Source organism: Salvelinus sp. IW2-2015, linkage group LG22 (assembly GCF_002910315.2).
Source record: "Salvelinus sp. IW2-2015 linkage group LG22, ASM291031v2, whole genome shotgun sequence".
Lineage (NCBI taxonomy): Eukaryota > Metazoa > Chordata > Actinopteri > Salmoniformes > Salmonidae > Salvelinus > Salvelinus sp. IW2-2015.
Genome location: NC_036862.1, coordinates 23,656,491 through 23,675,454, shown reverse-complemented (window position 1 = coordinate 23,675,454; position 18,964 = coordinate 23,656,491). Strand labels below are relative to the sequence as shown.

Here is an 18,964-nt window from a genome sequence, read left to right as displayed (position 1 = left end):
AGGCCATGAGGAGGAGATGCACTGCAGTACTTAATGCAGTTGGTGGCCACACCAGATACTGACTTACTTTTGATTTTGACCTCCCCCTTTGTTCAGGGACACATTATTCAATTTCTGTGGGACTTGTTCAGTTTGTCTCAGTTGTTGAATCTTATGTTCATACAAATATTTACACATGTTAAGTTTGCTGAAAATAAACGCAGTTGAGAGAAAGAGGACGTTTCTTTTTTTGCTGAGTTTAGTAAAACAGTTGGACACTTCAGTAAGCAGTGACTGGTATTCAAAGCTTAATAACAAAGAGGACTTTCATGCTACTGATGGTGTTCCAGACTGGGACTAGACCCAAGCATTCAGACCAGCTCAGTTTGGGGGGAACAGAGTGTTCCCACCTCATACCACATTATATTAAATCAGCTGCATTGACAGTGTTTTTCAATGGTCTTTTGAATGGAATCATATTGTATTTTGTATGGTCTGACTACTTGAGAGGAACAATTGTTTGCAGTTGGCAAAGAAACAAGAGAGTCTTCTGTATTTGACATTTTTATGAAGGAAAGGCATTCAACAATGCTAACATACAGCTTTAATTAGTACTGCAGGCTGGCACTGATAGATCTCTTATTTGTTATGGACTCATTTTGTTTGTGGATTACATGAGAACATGATGAATACTAAAAATAACTGACACTGTTCTTACATGAGTTGAATTCAACTACAGGAAGTGAATTTGATAGGTTTAAAATACATTCATATGGGTTAAATACATTGACAGAGGATAACATTTAAGTGTACTGTATATTACGGGACAGTAGCTGTAATGTGAATATGCTGATGTAGCACAGTATGCACAGACCACAACATGTTTCAGTTGGCAATGCATTTAAAAATACTAAAAACATTCAAAGTAAAAAAAAAAATACAGTTAGTAAAAGTGCTTGAGGTCCTATACTTATTCTGTTCAACAKTTCCAAGTAATACTGTCAATGTTCTTCATTGTGTTACACTCAGAGTAGACATGAAGCCTGTATAGCTAATGTAGGCTAAAACCTATACCTAGTCAGCTCTCAGGCAATACACCAAGCAGCAACTGGATATGAATCCAGAAACTTACACGTGATTAAAATGGCCTAAGACTCATGTGACAAAGATAAAATGGTATAGATATAATATACATGGTACTACAAATTGCCTTTTCAAACCCCTACTGAGAGATAGTTAATATTCATATAGCATATGTTACAGTAACCTCGGGTGTGATTCAGAAAGAAATAGTTTTCATTGGTTTTTGTTGCATCACATGCATTTGAAGTTAATACGCTTAAAACCTGGTTTAAACAAGGCATGCAGTTTTCATTGTTTCCAGTACATTCCACTAAAATTGCAAGCGAGAAACAGTGCTACCAAAGAAGTGATAATCAACGTTTCCAACCATCTTCTTTAGGTGAATTTGAAACAAACCACTGTTATCAAATACATTTTCCACGTGCAATTCAGTCATCCATGTTGGTCACCATCATCTTATCCTTCAATGTGACCAACTGAAGCAGTGAAGTGTATGCAGTAATATATAATGAGTCCAGTTCATATACAGTACAGTAGGGGTGAGTAACAGTGGGATCAGGAGAAGGAAAGTCTACTCTGGACCTAGCGATCCATCTCATCCAGCAGTGGTGTGGCGTCTCCAGCGAGGGACATGGGAGTGCTCTCGATCATGGGGCTGGGAGAAGGTCGTGGGGTCATTCTGGGCCTCGTCTTTTTGCGCTCTGCCTCTTTCTCCTGGAGCCACTGCTCGGCCATCTTTCCCCAGTCCACCGCTGTGTGGGAAGTTGCCCTGAGGGTTGGGAGCAGGGAGAGAAGATAACTCACTATTTACTTACTCACTCGCAATGTAGCAGTTGTATGGTTCCTGAACAATTAGAGGTAAGTTATCTGCCGTTGGAAACTTCTGTAAGTACGCAGCTACATACATGGACCATAATCTCTCAATTTGAATGACCCATAGTTTCTCTATTGGATAATTCTGTCTAAGAGCTAGTTTTGAGAGGTGACTTACTTTGGTGTTGGTGTCCTGTGGTGGCGGGAGGAGGATGTTGATGATGGTGTGGAGGAGGAAGGGCGGTGTCCATGTCCGTGTGATCCGTGTGAGGACTGGGGAGTGCTGCTGGGGTACTGGGGCGTGGTGATAGTCTGCTGCTGGCTGGGGGTGGGGGTGGTGTATGAATAGCTGGGCGTCAGAAGGGGAGTAGCAATGGGCTGCTGAGCTGGTGTGGCAAACACCTGGGACAGAAAAAAGAAGGGCTCATGTTGAACAGAAATATGAAAAACTGATAGAGATGAAAGTCCAAAGTTTTTGTGATTGTGACATTCAGATATACAGTAAGCGTCTGTGTATTCCAAACGTACATGATAGGCGCTGCTGCTCCCCCCTCCGCCGCTGCTGCCACCAGTATAGCCGTACTGGCTGGATGCCCATCCGGCAGGTGTGGTGTTGGGGTTCTGGCCCTGGCCCGTTACCGCGGCAATGGCACTGAACATCTGAGAGGTCATGTTCTGAGGGAGGGCGTTCACTGCACGAGTCAGATCTGAGTGACAGACACACAGGGCATACATAACACATACAACTTTATACATTAGGAGAAGATTAAACAGAGAAACTGTTTCTTAAAAGTCCTTAAAATGCTGACGATTTCAACCTTAGGATGTATGAAATGTTAAAAACCAATTGAGGTAACATACAGTATATCATAGCCATAGAAATCCTGGGGAGTGAGTATACACAATAACTGACATAGGGCCGGGACAATACCAGTATCACGATACTCGTTAGTATCGTGGCAAGGAAACAAAACACAACGCAGATTTAACTTCTTTAGGAAAACAGCCCTAATGCTGGAAACAAACATAATTATGTTGTCATCCAGAGTCACATGTATGTATTCTTACCAAGCTATAGCACACAATATTCTACATACAGCAGGTTTTTAAATAACCAAAGAGTTTAATCTGCTTCGTGTTTTCCTTTTTGCCATGGGAAAAATATGGCGATACTGGTACCGTCCCAGCACTAAACTGACCTGCAATGTTAATATTGGCTGGCGTGGCATTGACAGAGGCTGGGGTTCGTGTTCTACTGCTACTGCTGGGAGTAATCCCTGTAGGAGAAATACCAAATATCAGATAACAGAAGTGATCCATTATTAGAGCACGATTACCCTGGACTGTAGGTTTCATTGTGTGGCATTCTGTGTAGGCTCTGACCTGCCACTGGCTCCTGGAAATGGTCTTTGAACCAGCGGAAGAGTCCATTGACTGTGGGAAAAATCTGGCCTCTGTATCTGAACCCCTCAGGCGTGACAGTCACAAACTCAACCCTGCATGCCAGAGAAAAGTCATGCCATTCTGATTATGACAATATAACAATGACAGTACATTGTGACATTACATTACAACACCACAGTATAGTACTTTATGAAAGTTCACTGAACAGTGATGATTACTGTGGATACATGTGACAAACCCTCCTGAGCGAGTGAGAGAGAAGTAAATAAGGGTTAATGTTTATGTCCTTTCATGTCTCTAAACAAGCACCAATAATCACTCTTTCTCTTGGCAGGCAACAGCGGCAGAGACAAAAAGGTGCTTTATGCTTCCCCTACTGTACTGACACACATTCTGTGTTTGGGTTTTGGGGGTGAGGCAGTTCCATTTCCAACACGAGAGCTTTTTCTTTAGGGTGTCAATTGCACATGAAAGAAAATGAAGCCAAGTACATCTCCAGCATTTCTATATCTATGCAAATTCATGCATTGTATGAATGGGTGTTTATTTGAATGACAAAGGCAGCGGCTAGTGTGGTTGGCAGTCCTGAGGTAACCTTGGTTTTCCGCGGGGCTGGTAACCGAGCAGAAACTTCCCTGGCAGCTCTCTACAGGCAGACACATAGTAGGGGATGAATGTAGGCTTTTCCTTCTTGCTTTTCACCAAGACCTCCTCCATTTTCTGCAATTCAAAAAACAGGGATGGCAGCTGATGATCAATCGAAGAGAATTGAAAAGGTTTCTATCCCATCTGTCTCTTTGAAACTCTTATTCTCTCTCTCTCAAACACACACACACACACTGGCAGATAGACTTATACACACATAAATACACATTCATACACAATGATACTGTGAATTTAAAGAAAGTATATCCTTGTTCCTACCTTTCGGTCTCCACCATTGCATTCTTGAAAATACTTGTGACCAAGTAGATCGCGAGCAAACGCAGCCATTGGTTGAACGTATCTGGCTGTGATTTCATCCAGATCTTCAAATTCCTGAGAAAAAGGTCAAACAACCTAGTGAAACACATTGGTTTCATGCCAAATGGCGCCCTATTCCCTACATAGTGCACTACTTCTGTGGATTATATAGGGACGCACATAATTATATTCATACAGGCATATACTGCTTCATAATGAAGAAGCCTGTGAATGGAGCTGACCTCAGTGTTGATCCACAGGGTATGTCCCAGGCTGAAGGCGTTCTCCTTGCCCTCCTCTCGTACGTCAATGTGCTGGTAGATGCCATCAGCAACCTTCCAAGTAACAGTCAGGTGGTTCTCTCCCTTACTGCTGGGCCTGATGATCACATCTCCTTGGTCCATGGACTCCATCATCTTCTCTGCCTGCTTGAAGTTGATGTTATGGAACGATGGGTGGGCTATCACCCTCTTGATGTAGGCTTCAGGGAGTGGAAATATGTATTTTAGCGTTTGGTATTATATTATTAGGCCTGCTCTCCCAGACACAGATGTAGCCTAGTCCTGGACTAAAAAACACTTTAAATTGAACATTTCCAATGACCATGCTTCTTATTCCAGGACTAGGCTTAATCTGTGTCCCGGAAACTAGCCTAAAATCTACTCTTACTACCATTACCAAAATCAACCAATAATAAAAGATGAATCAATAATGTAATTTTATCCATTTATCAATTCCAGCTATGTTCTCCATCTAGAGTTGTACAGTAAGATCTCAGACAGGTTCACACTTGTTCTCTGCTGTTTCTTCTTGGCCTCCTCCTCCTGCTTCACATCCTCTGTCTCAGTGTCAAAGTCGTAGTAGGTGTCCTTGGGAAGCTTCCACTCATTGTTCTTATCCGACAGGTCTGATGTCCGACAGGTCAGATCCACACTGAGCTTCTCAATGTCAATCTTCATGATCCTGCAGTGCACTGTCATGCCCACCTACAGCAGGTTCAAGTTAGTGTTATATGACTTTTATAAAGTGTTATGACTTTGGTAATTGACTGTTAGTTATACTGAAATCGAGAGATATTTTGGGGGAAACTACAGTAATACCTTAACCCTTTCTTCAGGGTGCTTGACCACTTTGTCACTGAGGAACTTGGTTGGGATAAAGCCGGTGACTCCGTTGTCCATGCGACAGCGGACCCCAATAGCTTGGCCAGGGCAGGAGCCACTGTCAAAATGATTCCACACCTGCCAAAGAAAACAGAGGCTATGTCAGACTTTGTTGATCAAAAAGACAGCTGTGGTCAATAAAACTATAGCAACAAATAACAATAATCTAGGAACTTAAAACCCGATAACCCACCACTCTTCAGATGGGCTGTCACTCACAGTGTGCGAGTATAGATTGTAGCAGAATATGGAGCATATCAGATTCTCACCTCGCTGAGCTCAGGGAAGTTATCCTGCTGACAGAAAGGACACTGCCACAGACCTGTCTCATCATTCCTTATGGCCTGGTCATAACTCTCACCCTGGGGGCGGCGGTGAGCAATGCCTGTCACCACACTGGTGATCAGTTTACCTAGAGAGCCACGAAGACAGACAGACCGAGACCATGAAAACAGTGTTGAGATACCAATAAGGGAGTTATACATGTTTTCTACTATGTCCACATAGTGGCTGTGACTCCCTGCACATTGGTGCAGGGCTGTGACTCCCTGCACCAAAAAAGCATGGTAGTGTGCGTGTTAACCCATCATTTTGAAAGAGATATCAATAAGGCCCTGGTTGAGAAGGAACATTACGTACCGATGTAAAAGGTCTCTGGTGTCTCCTTGGTGAGCAGGTTGAAGATCTCCTCTGTGTTAGGTCCTCTGTAGGTGGACCTCAGGTCTTTGTACCTGCAGCTCAGCTCAGCACGGATGTCATACAGGGTGATGCCCTTGTTACCATAGCCCTGTGGACACAGAGAGTCTCAAACAGTGAACACTACAATGTCCTCAGATCAGGAAGAGGATGCAAGCTCTTCATAACCACCCAGAGTAGGACAACGGATGTGTTCCAAATGGCACCCTATTCCCTATATAGTGCACTACTTCTGGGATGCAGCCGACATCTCCCACACTGACCTGTCTTTCCAGCTCCTCAGCAAAGGCGTCCAAGTCTAGGTCTTTGAGCCGCTCCGGGTTTTCCAGGATCTCCTCCAGTGCTCCGGCCGGGTTGGCGTCCTCCGCTGACTCATCGTACTCCAGGGCATCCACGGCCATCTTCCTGGCCCACTCGTAGGTCTCTGGGTGCACCCGCGATCCATCCAGAACCTCAATATAGGAGTCAGTACTGCAGGTAGGGAAAGACACTATTTAGTGAATTGGCTGTGTGATGATGTCAATAAAAGTAGTAGTGAATGTTACTATTATGAGTTAAATTTAAAAACAAAATATGGTTTTTAGTCTCAGGAATTTTCTGCAGTATTGCATGAATGACCATGTCCAATGTTCTGAGACCGACCTGTCTCCAAGTGAAGCTGTGTCAATCTTGATGAAACCAGCACAGTTGATGAAGACCTTGGGGCCCATGTGACACATGGTGACCAGTTGAGTGCGGTTTTCCAGACGAGTGTTATTTTGCTTCAGGATCTGGAAACAGAGATGGATAAGTGTACATGTAAAAGTATCTGTTCAGATGTCAGTACAGTAGAGCAGTGGTTCCCAAACTGTGGGTTGCGCAGGGTCCGGCTTTAAACTTACTCTTGAAAGTTGTAATAGCAAAATGCCAAAGGTGCAATTTCGAGTAGTGCATCATCAGTTTTCTCTTGTCATGTCAGTCATTGTATACCTTAGAGAGCTATTTATAACTTGTCAGAAATGTCCAGATCAARTAGCCCATGTCAGATAAAGTTTTTTTTGCTAGGTTTTTTTGCCCATAGATCTGTGGTAATGTTTGAGTCATTCAAATATCACATGAATACACATTAGACATGTATAGAATTGCAAGAAAATTTGCTTTAAAACAGCAAAATCTTCTCTGCACCCTATGACAAAATGTGTAGAATTGCYGAAAATAAACTTTAAACCTGCAAAATGTTCTCTCCACCAACAAGAGGGGTGTGAACAGTTTGTGTCATGAACAGTGCTTGCGCCCATAGAAATAGATGTGACGCGAGTGCAAGTGCGGGAGTGGGATTTCCCACAATGCTGGAAGGGGGGGCCTGAGTGAAAAAGTTGAGGAACCCCTGCAGTAGAGTACTGAGAAACTATAATAATAAAAACATATAGGTACATATTGCTACTGTATATTGATCAATTCTATCTGGTAACACTTGGTATATTGTTGCTTTTATATTTGTGTAGTAACACTTTAATTACATTGTATTAACATGTTGGAAATCTAGATGCCTTATGTGATCTATGTCTTACCCTGAGCAGGTGGGATCCCTTCCTGGGCCCCAGGCCACAGACGTACTGCACCAGGCTCTGGGTGTAGGGGTGGGCCATGGCCCGGTTCACATCCACACCCACTTCATTCACCCGGTTGATGAACTCACAGTACAGAGCATTCAGCAGGTCCTCCTTCACTACATGCTCCTGTGTGGGAAGCAAACAGAGAACAGTTAGACTCACTCTTTACAGACACATTGATTCACAGACTTTGATTCAAACCAGACTATGATTATCATGTACAGTCAACTAGACTTGCTACTGCATTTGGGTCATTCCATTCCAGCATGGCCCGAAAATATTTATGTTATCACAGATTGTTCTGGGAATTCTCACAAAAACTTAATTGGGAGGAAGGATGTTTAACATGCTTTTAAAATTTGTATCACAAAAAAAAAWTTGGAACCATTTTAGGCCTTTTTAAAAACCTATACCTGCATCCTGTAAGACCCTATGATCCGTGAACCGTACATGTTACAGACATCTTGGTGTTTGGAACAATATACTCTTTAAACACATTACATTTCGAGAGTGGGCTCTCCATTTTATACATTGACATTATAGGTTATTAACCAATCACAGCTAGGGCTGTTACGGTGACCAGAGTCATGACCGCAGTCAAATTCCACGTGACCATTTAGTCACGGTAACTAGGCCTCTTCAAGCTCTAATGCTGCTGATGGTCATTAGTAGCCTACCAAACTCAGCACTCTATTGTCCCTCTAATGACTCTGGCATCAATGCAAATGTAATCGAAAATGTAATCTATAGGCTATTCAATTACGTGAGAAAACAGAGTTTTAATGGCTTCTATTAAAAAGAGGAGGTTCCCATCAGCTTTCTATAGGCTAAGCCTACTATATTTATTTCTCAAATAACCTAATATTAAGAAAATTGCTTTGCTTTACAACAGGTGTATAGCCTACCTGGCTGGAATGAAAATGAACCATGGCAAAAGCGCAAAAAATAAACAAACATACAGTCAATAACACAATAGGAAAAAAAGTCTATATACAGTGTGTGCAAATGAGGTAAGATAAAGGAGGTAAGGCAATACATAGGCCATAGTGGCAAAATAATTACAATTTAGCAATTAAACACTGGAGTGATAGATGTGCAGATGATGATGTGCAAGTAGAGATACTGGGGTGCAAAAGGGCACAAAAAAAAAATAACAGTATGGGGATGAGGTAGTTGGATGGGCTATTTACAGATGGGCTATGTACAGGTGCTGTGATCTGTGAGCTGCTCTGACAGCTGGTCCTTAAAGTTAGTGAGGGAGATATGAGTCTCCAGCTTCAGTGATTTTTGCAATTCGTTCCAGTCATTGGCAGCAAAGAACTGGAAGGAAAGGCGGCCAAAGTAGGAATTGGCATTGAGGGTGACCAGTGAAATATACCTGCTGGAGCGTGTGCTACAGGTGGGTGCTGCTATGGTGACCAGTGAGCTGAGATAAGGTGGGGCTTTACCTAGCAAAGACTTATAGATGACCTGGAGCCAGTGGGTTTGGCGACAAATATGAAGCGAGGGCCAGCCAACGAGAGCATTCAGGTCGCAGTGGTGGGTAGTATATGGGGCTTTGGTGACAAAGCGGATGACACTGTGATAGACTGCATCCAATTTGCTGAGTGTTGGAGGCTATCTTGTAAATGACATCGCCGAAGTCAAGGATCGATAGGACAGTCAGTTTTACGAGGGTATGTTTGGCAGCATGAGTGAAGGATGCTTTGTTGCGAAATAGGAAGCCGATTCTAGATTTAATTTTGGATTGGAGATGCTTAATGTGAGTCTGGAAGGAGAGTTTACAGTCTAACCATACACATAGGCATTTGTAGATGTCCCCATATTCTAAGTCAGAACGTCCAGAGTAGTGATGCTGGACGGGCGGGCAGGTGCTGGTAGCGATCGGTTGAAGAGCATGCATTTAGTTTTACTTGCATTTAAGAGCAGTTGGAGGCCACAGAAGGAGAGTTGTATGGCATTGAAACTTGTCTGGCGGTTAGTTAACACAGTGTTCAAAGAAGGGCCAGAAGTATACAGAATGGTGTCGTCTGCGTAGAGGTGGATCAGAGAATCACAAGCAGCAAGAGCGACATCATTGATGTATACAGAGAAGAGAGTCGGCATGAGAATTTAACCCTGTGGCACCCCCATAGAGACTGCCAGAGGTCCAGACAACAGGCCCTCCAGCTTAACACACTGAACTCTGTCTGAGAAGTAGTTGGTGAACCAGGTGAAGCAGTCATTTGAGAAACCAAGGCTGTTGAATCTGCCGATAAGAATGTGGTGATTGACAGAGTCGAAAGCCTTGGCCAGGTCTATGAATACAGTTGCACAGTATTGTCTCTTATCGATGGAGGTTATGATATCATTTAGGACCTTGAGCGTGGCTGAGGCGCACCCATGACCAGCTCGGAAACCAGATTGCATAGCGGATAAGGTACGGTGGGATTCGAAATGGACTGTGATCTGTTTGCTAACTTGGCTTTCAAAGACCTTAGAAAGGCAGGGTAGGATAGATATAGGTCTGTAGCAGTTTGGGTCTAGAGTGTCTCCCCCTTTGAAGAGGGGGATGACCGGGGCAGCTTTCCAAACTTCGGGGATCTCAGACGATACGAAAGAAAGGTTGAACAGGCTAGTAATAGGGGTTGCAACTATTTTGGCTGATCATTTTAGAGAGGGTCCAGATTGTCTAGCACAGCTGATTTATAGGGGTCCAGATTTTGCAGCTCTTTCAGAACATCAGCTATCTTGATTTGGGTGAAGGAGAAATGGGGGAGGCTTGGGCAAGTTGCTGTGGGGGGTGCAGGGCTGTTGACCAGGGTAGGGGTGGCCAGGTGGAAAGCATGGCTAGCCGAAGAAAAATGCTTATTGAAATTCTCAATTATCGTGTATTTATTTATGTTTCCTAGCCTCAGTGCAGTGGGCGGCTGGGAGGAGGTGCTCTTATTCTCCATGGACTTTACAGTGTCCCATAACTTTTTGGAGTTTGTGCTGCAGGATGCAAATTTCTGTTTGAAAAAGCTAACCTTTGCTTTTCTAACTGCCTGTGTATATTGGTTCCTAACTTCCCTGAAAAGTTGCATATCGCGGGGGCTATTTGATGCTAATGCAGTACGCCACAGGATGTTTTTGTGCTGGTCAAGGGCAGTCAGGTCTGGAGTGAACCACGGGGTATATCTGTTCCTGGTTCTACATTTTTTGAATTGGGCATGCTTATTTAAGATTGTGAGGAAAGCACTTTTAAAGAATAAACAGGCATCTTCTACTAACGGAATGAGGTCAATATCCTTCCAGGATACACGGGCCAGGTCGATTAGAAAGGCCTGCTCGCTGAAGTGTTTTAGGGAGCGTTTGACAGTGATGAAAAGTGGTCGTTTGACCGCAGACCCATTACGGACGCAAGCAACGAGGCAGTGATCGCTGAGATCCTGGTTGAAGACAGCGGAGGTGTATTTGGAGGGCAGGTTGGTTAGGATGATATCTATGAAGGGTGCCTGTGTTTACGGATTTGGGGTTGTACCTGGTAGGTTCATTGATAATTTGTGTGAGATTGAGGGCATCAAGCTTAGATTGTAGGATTGCCGGGGTGTTAAGCATGTCCCAGTTTAGGTCACCTAACAGCACGAGTGTCACGTTCCTGACCTGTTTTCCTTGTTTTTGTATGTGTTTAGTTGGTCAGGGCGTGAGTTGGGGTGGGCATTCTATGTTATGTGTTTCTATGTTTAGGTTATTTGTCTATTGGCCTGATATGGTTCTCAATCAGGGACAGGTGTTTTACGTTTCCTCTGATTGAGAACCATATTAAGGTAGGCTGTTCTCACTGTTTGTTTGTGGGTGATTGTTCCTGTGTCTGTGTCTGTCYCACCACACGGGACTGTTTCGTGTTCGTTCGTTTGGTTAGTCTGTTCCTGTTCGTGRGTTCTTCGTGTTATATTGTAAGTTCTCAAGTTCAGGTCTGTCTACGTCGTTTTGTTGTTTTTGTAATCTATTCAAGTGTTCTTCGTATTTTCGTCTTGTTGAAATAAATTCTTTATGTCTGCATACAACGCTGCGTTTTGGTCCAATCCCTACTCCTCCTCTTCAGACGTAGAGGAGGAGAGAAACCGTTACAACGAGCTCTGAAGATAGATGGGGGGCAATCAATTCACATATGGTGTCCAGGGCACAGCTGGGGGCAGAAGGTGGTCTATAGCAAGCGGCAACGGTGAAAGACATGTTTCTGGAAAGGTGGATTTTTAAAAGTAGAAGCTCAAATTGTTTGGGCACAGACCTGGATAGTAAGACAGAACTCTGCAGGCTATCACTGCAGTAGATTGKAACTCCGCCCCCTTTGGCAGTTCTATCTTGTTGGAAAATGGGATGGACATTTCTGGGTTTTTGGTGGCCTTCCTAAGCCAGGATTCAGACACGGCTAGGACATCCAGGTTGGCAGAGTGTGCTAAAGCAGTGAATAAAACAAACTTAGGGAGGAGGCTTCTAATGTCAACATGCATGAAACCACGGCTTTTACGGTTACAGAAGTCAACAAATGAGAGCGCCTGGGGAATGGGAGTGCAGCTAGGCACTGCAGGGCCTGGATTAACCTCTACATCACCAGAGGAACAGAGGAAAAGTAGGATAAGGGTACGGCTAAAGGCCATAAGAACTGGTCGTCTAGTACGTTCGGAACAGAGAGTAAAAGGAGCAGATTTCTGGGCACGGAAGAATAGATTCAAGGCATAATGTCCAGACAAAGTGGAGGTAAACCTAGGCATTGAGTGACGATGAGAGAGGTATTGTCTCTAGAGACATCAATTAAACCAGGTAAGGTCACCGCATGTGTGGGAGGTGGGACAAGAGGGTTAGCTGAGGCATATTGAGCAGGGCTGGAGGCTCTACAGTGAAATAAGACAATAATCACTGACCAAAACAGCAATGGACAAGGCATATTGACATTAGGGAGAGGCATGTGTAGCCGAGTGATCACAGGGTCCAGTGAGGAGCTGGGCGGGCTGGAGACACGGCGATTCAGACAGCTAGCGGGCCGGGGCTAGCAGAAGGGCCTTAGAGGGACGTTGCGACGGAAGAAGTCTGTTGTAGCCCCCTTGTGCGGTTACATCGGCAGACCAGTTGTGATGGATCAGCAGGGGTACGTGTAGTAAAAGGGTCCAGGCCAATTGGAAAAATAGGTATAGTAGCCCAAGAAATTGGCTGATGGACCTCTTCAGCTAACAGTCCGGTAATCGAGCTGTGCAGACTGGCAGGAGTTGTCCGAGCTAAAGGTTAGGTGATGACCGCTAGCAGTGGCTAGCTGACTACTAGCTAGCTTCTGTTGGGGGTTCTGGTTCTAAAGTAAAGAAAATAMCAGATCTATACCACATTGGGTGAGGCGGGTTGCAGGAGAGTATGTTGAAGTTGGAGTTAAGAAAAATGTAAAAAATATATGCGAAGAAAAAATATATAAAAAGATATATATAAATATATATAATACACGGGACACGACAAGATGAAGACAAAGACGCCTGACTGCTACATCACTTGTGAATGATGTATTATCACTTGTGATTGATGGATTATCACTTGTGAATGATGCCCAGCCTGTGCAGTAAGGCAAGAAACAGCACATGCCTTTTTTCTGTGTGACCTTTTCAAATCATAGTCGCACACCTCATGTAGTCTAGCCCATAGGCCTATATGTTTTGATAAGGTTTGTATCACAACTTAAGTGATCAAATTACTTCTTAAAATTAAGCACATTAATCCGCTTTACAACTGGTGTAGAYCCTTACTGGTATACAAAGTGGGTGCGTGAGTTTCAAGTTTAGGGAAGATAAGTTTCACCATAAATATGCACCTTTATAATAAAGCATTACATCCATAATCTCATTTGCGGTCACTTTTGAGAACAGCGGGAGCTAATTGATTGCATTTTGGAATATTTGTGCTTATAGCCTACTGCCGTGTGCGCATTGCTGTACTTATAATGTGAAGAAATAGCCAAATAGTTTATAAACGTTTTAAGATAAACGTTCTGATCTGTTGCATCAGCCTCATTGCTTTTTTTGTTGCAACAATTTCAATGATTTTACTGAGTTAATGTTCATTTGAGGAAATCAATCAATTGAAATAAATTCATTAGGCCTTAATCTATGGATTTCACATGACTGGGAACAGACACCTTGAAAAAAATGGGTGCGGTGTTGCGGTGTTTTTGTGCATTGAAATTGCCAATCAATAAAATGGAATTGTGTTCATTGTCCGTAGCTTATGCCTGCCCATACCATAACCCCACCGCCACCATGGGGCACTCTGTTCACAATGTTGACATCAGAATACCACTCACCCACACGACGCCGTACACACAGTCTGCGGTTGTGAGGCCGGTTGGACGTACTGCCACATTCTCTAAAACAATGTTGGAGGCGGATCATAGTAGAGACATTAACATAAAATGCTCTGCCAACAGCTCTGGTGAACATTCCTGCAGTCAGCAGGACAACTGCACGCTCCCTCAAAACTGTGGCATTTTAGAGTTACCTTTTATTGTCCCCCAGCACAAGGTACACATGTGTAATGATCATGCTGTTTAAATCAGCTTCTTGATATGCCACATTTGCCAGGTTGATGGATTATCTTGGCAAAGGAGAAATGCTCACTAGTAGGGATGTAAACAAATTTGGGCATGAAATTTGAGAGAAATAAGCTTTTTGTGCATATGGAACATTTCCAGGATATTTTATTTCAGTTTATGAAACATGGGACCAACACTTCACATGTTGCGTTGATATTTTTGTTCAGTGTAATTTGGGTTCTATCGCATCCCACAACTGTCCCAGAGTATGTTTGGAATATTTATTTCTCACACAGAAGGACAAGTTGACCAATAGAATAGGTCAACTTTTGTACTATTTGGGATAGTAGATTGACATAGGCTAGTGCTTTCGCTGTTCATTAGGCCTACTCATCTTGGTGGCTGACAAAAACTAAATTCTTTAATATGCACCTCGGAATTCGATAAGACGGACGCGCGCAGTTACGTCCCCGATGTGTCAGTCTTCACTTGTAGCCTACTTCGGAGCTGAGATGCCTGTGAGAAGGACCCGATCACGTGACGGGCATTGGCTAATAACAATTGAAATATCTGAGAGAGTCATGTAAGTGAGAGGTGCTTTGGAGCACGGCTGCCAAGAGAAGGGGGCATTACGGCCACACAAGGGAGATGCCGCCAATAAATTCAAGGCATGGTGAGAATATTATCAAGTGCTTGTCAAATTATGAATGAGAGACTGATGAAGTGTGTGCAGCCTGCACAAGAAACAAAGCAGAGCTCATGCCTTCCATGCAACTTTTTTCAAATCATCATTAGTCACATCATGCAGCCTTAGAATGTATAAAAGCATTTAAACATACAGTATAGCCCAATGTTTGTATCACAACTATAGTTGCTAAAATAAGCATATAGGAATACCTATTTCCTTGTTAACAGCTCAACACAGAATAGCCGCACGTGCGTACTCCCTCGGAAATCATTTGGAGAAAATATCCTTTCTATTTTATTCAGCTACGTTCAATTGTATTCTTCATACTATAAAATAATATAAAATAATGCCATGGAATTCTAAGCCAATCTTGTATGCTAAATGAACTAGTGTGGCCCACAGCCATATGGCATAGCTAGATCAGGGCATAACATACGGTCATTTCAGAGTATGCTATTCTGTTCTTCTGAAATAGACAACATTTTCTTCATAACATGTTTCTTAAGACCTGTTTAAAATAAATAATGGATTGATTGTGAGGGCTATATGAAATGGATTTATTAGACTTTATTTTTTATTTTTATGTAGACGTTTCAAAGGTCTGCATCAGTGGCTTGTAGGCTATGCGTGGAAGCCAGGAGATGCTAAACGTGTTTATGTTAATTACCGTGAGACTGGCAGTTAGGAGTATGATGACACCAAGGTGTTGTCTGTATCATGTACGGTTCACAGATCATTGGGTCAAAAAGGTCCTAAAATGGCCACTTTCATCATGATTTTACAAAAAAACATAGCACATCAAACATTCTTCCTCCCAATGAAGTTTCTATGTGAGAATTTTGAGAACAATCTAAAATCCCCCCCGCCAAAAAAAATTGGGCCATGCAGGCATGGAATCGTCCATTTAGTAGGGGTTTCTAAAGGATCTCTGTAAACCCTCAGTGTGATTTCATCAAAGCCACCACTAGGTGATGATGATCTCCCAAGCATGCCTGGCCTAATGGAAACAGGAGTTGCGTCCTGAATGGCACTCTATTCACTGTATAGTGCACTACTTCTTTTTTTTTTGTAACAGTATTTTTATTGGAATTTCACCCATATTAAGAGATACAACAACAGAGACAAAGCAACAAAAAAAAAAAAACAGCACTCACTTACACATACAGTATATCACAAAAGTGAGTACACCCCTCACGTTTTTGTAAATATTTGAGTATATCTTTTCATGTGACAACACTGAAGAAATGACACTTTGCTACAATGTAAAGTAGTGAGTGTACAGCTTGTATAACAGTCTAAATTTGCTGTCCCCTCAAAATAACTCACACAGCCATTAATATCTAACCCGCTGGCAACAAAAGTGAATACACCCCTAAGTGAAAATGTCCAAATTGGGCACAAAGTGTCAATATTTTGTGTGGCCACCATCATTTTCCAGCACTACCTTAACCCTCTTGGGCATGTAGTTAACCAGAGCTTCACAGGTTGCCACCGGAGTCCTCTTCCACTCCTCCATGACGACATCACGGAGCTGGTGGATGTTAGAGACCTTGCACTCCTCCACCTTCCGTTTGAGGATGCCCCACAGATGCTCAATAGGGTTTAGGTCTGGAGACATGCTTGGCCAGTCTATCACCTTTACCCTCAGCTTCTTTAGCAAGGCAGTGGTCGTCTTGGAGGTGTGTTTGGGGTCGTTATCATGTTGGAATACTCCCAGTCTCCGAAGAGAGGGGATCATGCTCTGTTTCAGTATGTCACAGTACATGTTGACATTCATGGTTCCCTCAATGAACTGTAGCTCCCCAGTGCCGGCAGCACTCATGCAGCCCCAGACCATGACACTCCCACCACCATGCTTGACTGTAGGCAAGACACACTTGTCTTTGTACTCCTCACCTGGTTGCCACCACACACGCTTGACACCATCTGAACCAAATAAGTTTATCTTGGTCTCATCAGACCACAGGACATAGTTCCAGTAATCCATGTCCTTAGTCTGCTTGTCTTCAGCAAACTGTTTGCGGCCTTTCTTGTGCATCATCTTTAGAAGAGGCTTCCTTCAGGGACGACAGCCATGCAGACCAATTTGATGCAGTGTACGGCGTATGGTCTGAGCACTGACAGGCTGACCCCCCACCCCTTTAACCTCTGCAGCAATGCTGGCAGCACTCATACGTCTATTTCCCAAAGACAACCTCTGGATATGACGCTGAGCACGTGCACTCAACTTCTTTGGTCGACCATGGCGAGGCCTGTTCTGAGTGGAACCTGTCCAGTTAAACCGCTGTATGGTCTTGGCCACCGTGCTGCAGCTCAGTTTCAGGGTCTTGGCAATCTTCTTATAGCCCAGGCCATCTTTATGTAGAGCAACAATTCTTTTTTTCAGATCCTCAGAGAGTTCTTTGCCATGAGGTGCCATGTTGAACTTCCAGTGACCAGTCAGTATGAGGGAGTGTGAGAGCGATGACACCAAATTTAACACACCTGCTCCCCATTCACCTCACCCTGAGACCTTGTTAACTAACGTAAGCTCACATGACACGGGGGGGAAAATGGCTATATTGGCCCAATTGAACATTTTCACTTAGGGTTGTCTCACTTTTGCCAGCGTTTAGACATTAATGGCTGTGTGTTGAGTTATTTTGAGGGACAGCAAATTTACACTGTTATACAAGCTGTACACTCACTACTTTACATTGTAGCAAAGTGTAATTTCTTCAGTGTTGTCACATGAAAAAGATATATCCCAAATATTTACAAAAATGTGAGGGGTGTACTCACTTTTGTGATATCTGAATATACACTGCTCAAAAAAATAAAGGGAACACTAAAATAACACATCCTAGATCTGAATGAATGAAATATTCTTATTAAATACTTTTTTCTTTACATAGTTGAATGTGCTGACAACAAAATCAACAAAAATTATCAATGAAATCAAATTATCAACCCTGGAGGTCTGGATTTGGAGTCACACTCAAATTAAAGTGGAAAACACACACTACAGGCTGATCCAACTTTGATGTAATGTCCTTAAAACAAGTCAAAATGAGGCTCAGTAGTGTGTGTGCCTCCACGTGCCTGTATGACCTCCCTACAACGCCTGGGCATGCTCCTGATGAGGTGGCGATGGTCTCCTGAGGGATCTCCTCCCAACCTGGACTAAAGCATCCGCCAACTCCTGGACAGTCTGTTGGCAACATGGCGTTGGTGGATGGAGCGAGACATGATGTCCCAGATGTCTCAATTGGATTCAGGTCTTGGAACGGGCGGGCCAGTCCATAGCATCAATGCCTTCCTCTTGCAGGAACTGCTGACACACTCCAGCCACATGAGGTCTAGCATTGTCTTGCATTAGGAGGAACCCAGGGCCAACCGCACCAGCAATATGGTCTCACAAGGGTCTGAGGATCTCATCTCTACCTAATGGCAGTCAGCTACCTCTGGCGAGCACAGGAGGGCTGGTGCGGCCCCCCAAAGAAATGCCACCCCACACCATGACTGACCCACCGCAAAAACCGTTCATGCTGCTGAGGATGTTGCATGCAGCATTACGTCTCCATGGCGTCTCCAGACTCTTCACGTCTGTCACGTGCTCAGTGTGAACCTGCTTTCATCTGAAGAAGCACAGGGCGCCAGTGGCGAATTTGCCAATCTTGGTGTTCTCTGGCAAATGCCAAACGTCCTGCACGATGTTGGGCTGTAAGCACAACCCCACCTGTGGACAGTTGGCCCTCATACCACCCTCATGGAGTCTGTTTCTGACCGTTGAGTAGACACATGCACATTTGTGGTCTGCTGGAGGTCATTTTGCAGGGCTCTGGCAGGCTCCTCCTGCTCCTCCTTGCACAAAGCGGAGGTAGCGGTCCTGCTGCTGGGTTGTTGCCCTCCTACGGCCTCCTCCACGTCTCCTGATGTACTGGCCTGTCTCCTGGTAGCGCCTCCATGCTCTGGACACTACGCTGACAGACACAGCAAACCTTCTTGCCACAGCTCGCATTGATGTTGCCATCCTGGATGAGCTGCACTACATGATTTTCTCTCTTCCTGG

The 18,964-nt window shown here is 43.8% G+C and overlaps 1 protein-coding gene across 2 annotated transcripts in view; it reads right to left on the bottom strand.

The window, feature by feature from the left end:
* Positions 1 to 527: 527 nt before the first annotated feature.
* The window catches only part of LOC111949468 (transcription elongation factor SPT6), a 48,897-nt gene continuing 30,460 nt past the window's right edge, over positions 528 to 18,964 (bottom strand). For both annotated transcript variants that reach the window (XM_023966679.2, XM_023966680.3), the window contains exons 23-37: positions 7,652 to 7,819; positions 6,744 to 6,871; positions 6,365 to 6,572; positions 6,045 to 6,192; positions 5,675 to 5,817; positions 5,343 to 5,483; positions 5,033 to 5,228; positions 4,485 to 4,723; positions 4,204 to 4,317; positions 3,875 to 3,999; positions 3,259 to 3,371; positions 3,075 to 3,152; positions 2,404 to 2,582; positions 2,054 to 2,277; positions 528 to 1,831 (exon numbers count right to left, since the gene is read on the bottom strand). In XM_023966679.2, coding sequence (XP_023822447.1) covers positions 1,645 to 1,831; positions 2,054 to 2,277; positions 2,404 to 2,582; positions 3,075 to 3,152; positions 3,259 to 3,371; positions 3,875 to 3,999; positions 4,204 to 4,317; positions 4,485 to 4,723; positions 5,033 to 5,228; positions 5,343 to 5,483; positions 5,675 to 5,817; positions 6,045 to 6,192; positions 6,365 to 6,572; positions 6,744 to 6,871; positions 7,652 to 7,819 — 2,391 coding nt within the window. In that variant the 3' untranslated portion in view covers positions 528 to 1,644. The remainder of the gene's footprint in view (positions 1,832 to 2,053; positions 2,278 to 2,403; positions 2,583 to 3,074; positions 3,153 to 3,258; positions 3,372 to 3,874; positions 4,000 to 4,203; positions 4,318 to 4,484; positions 4,724 to 5,032; positions 5,229 to 5,342; positions 5,484 to 5,674; positions 5,818 to 6,044; positions 6,193 to 6,364; positions 6,573 to 6,743; positions 6,872 to 7,651; positions 7,820 to 18,964) is intronic.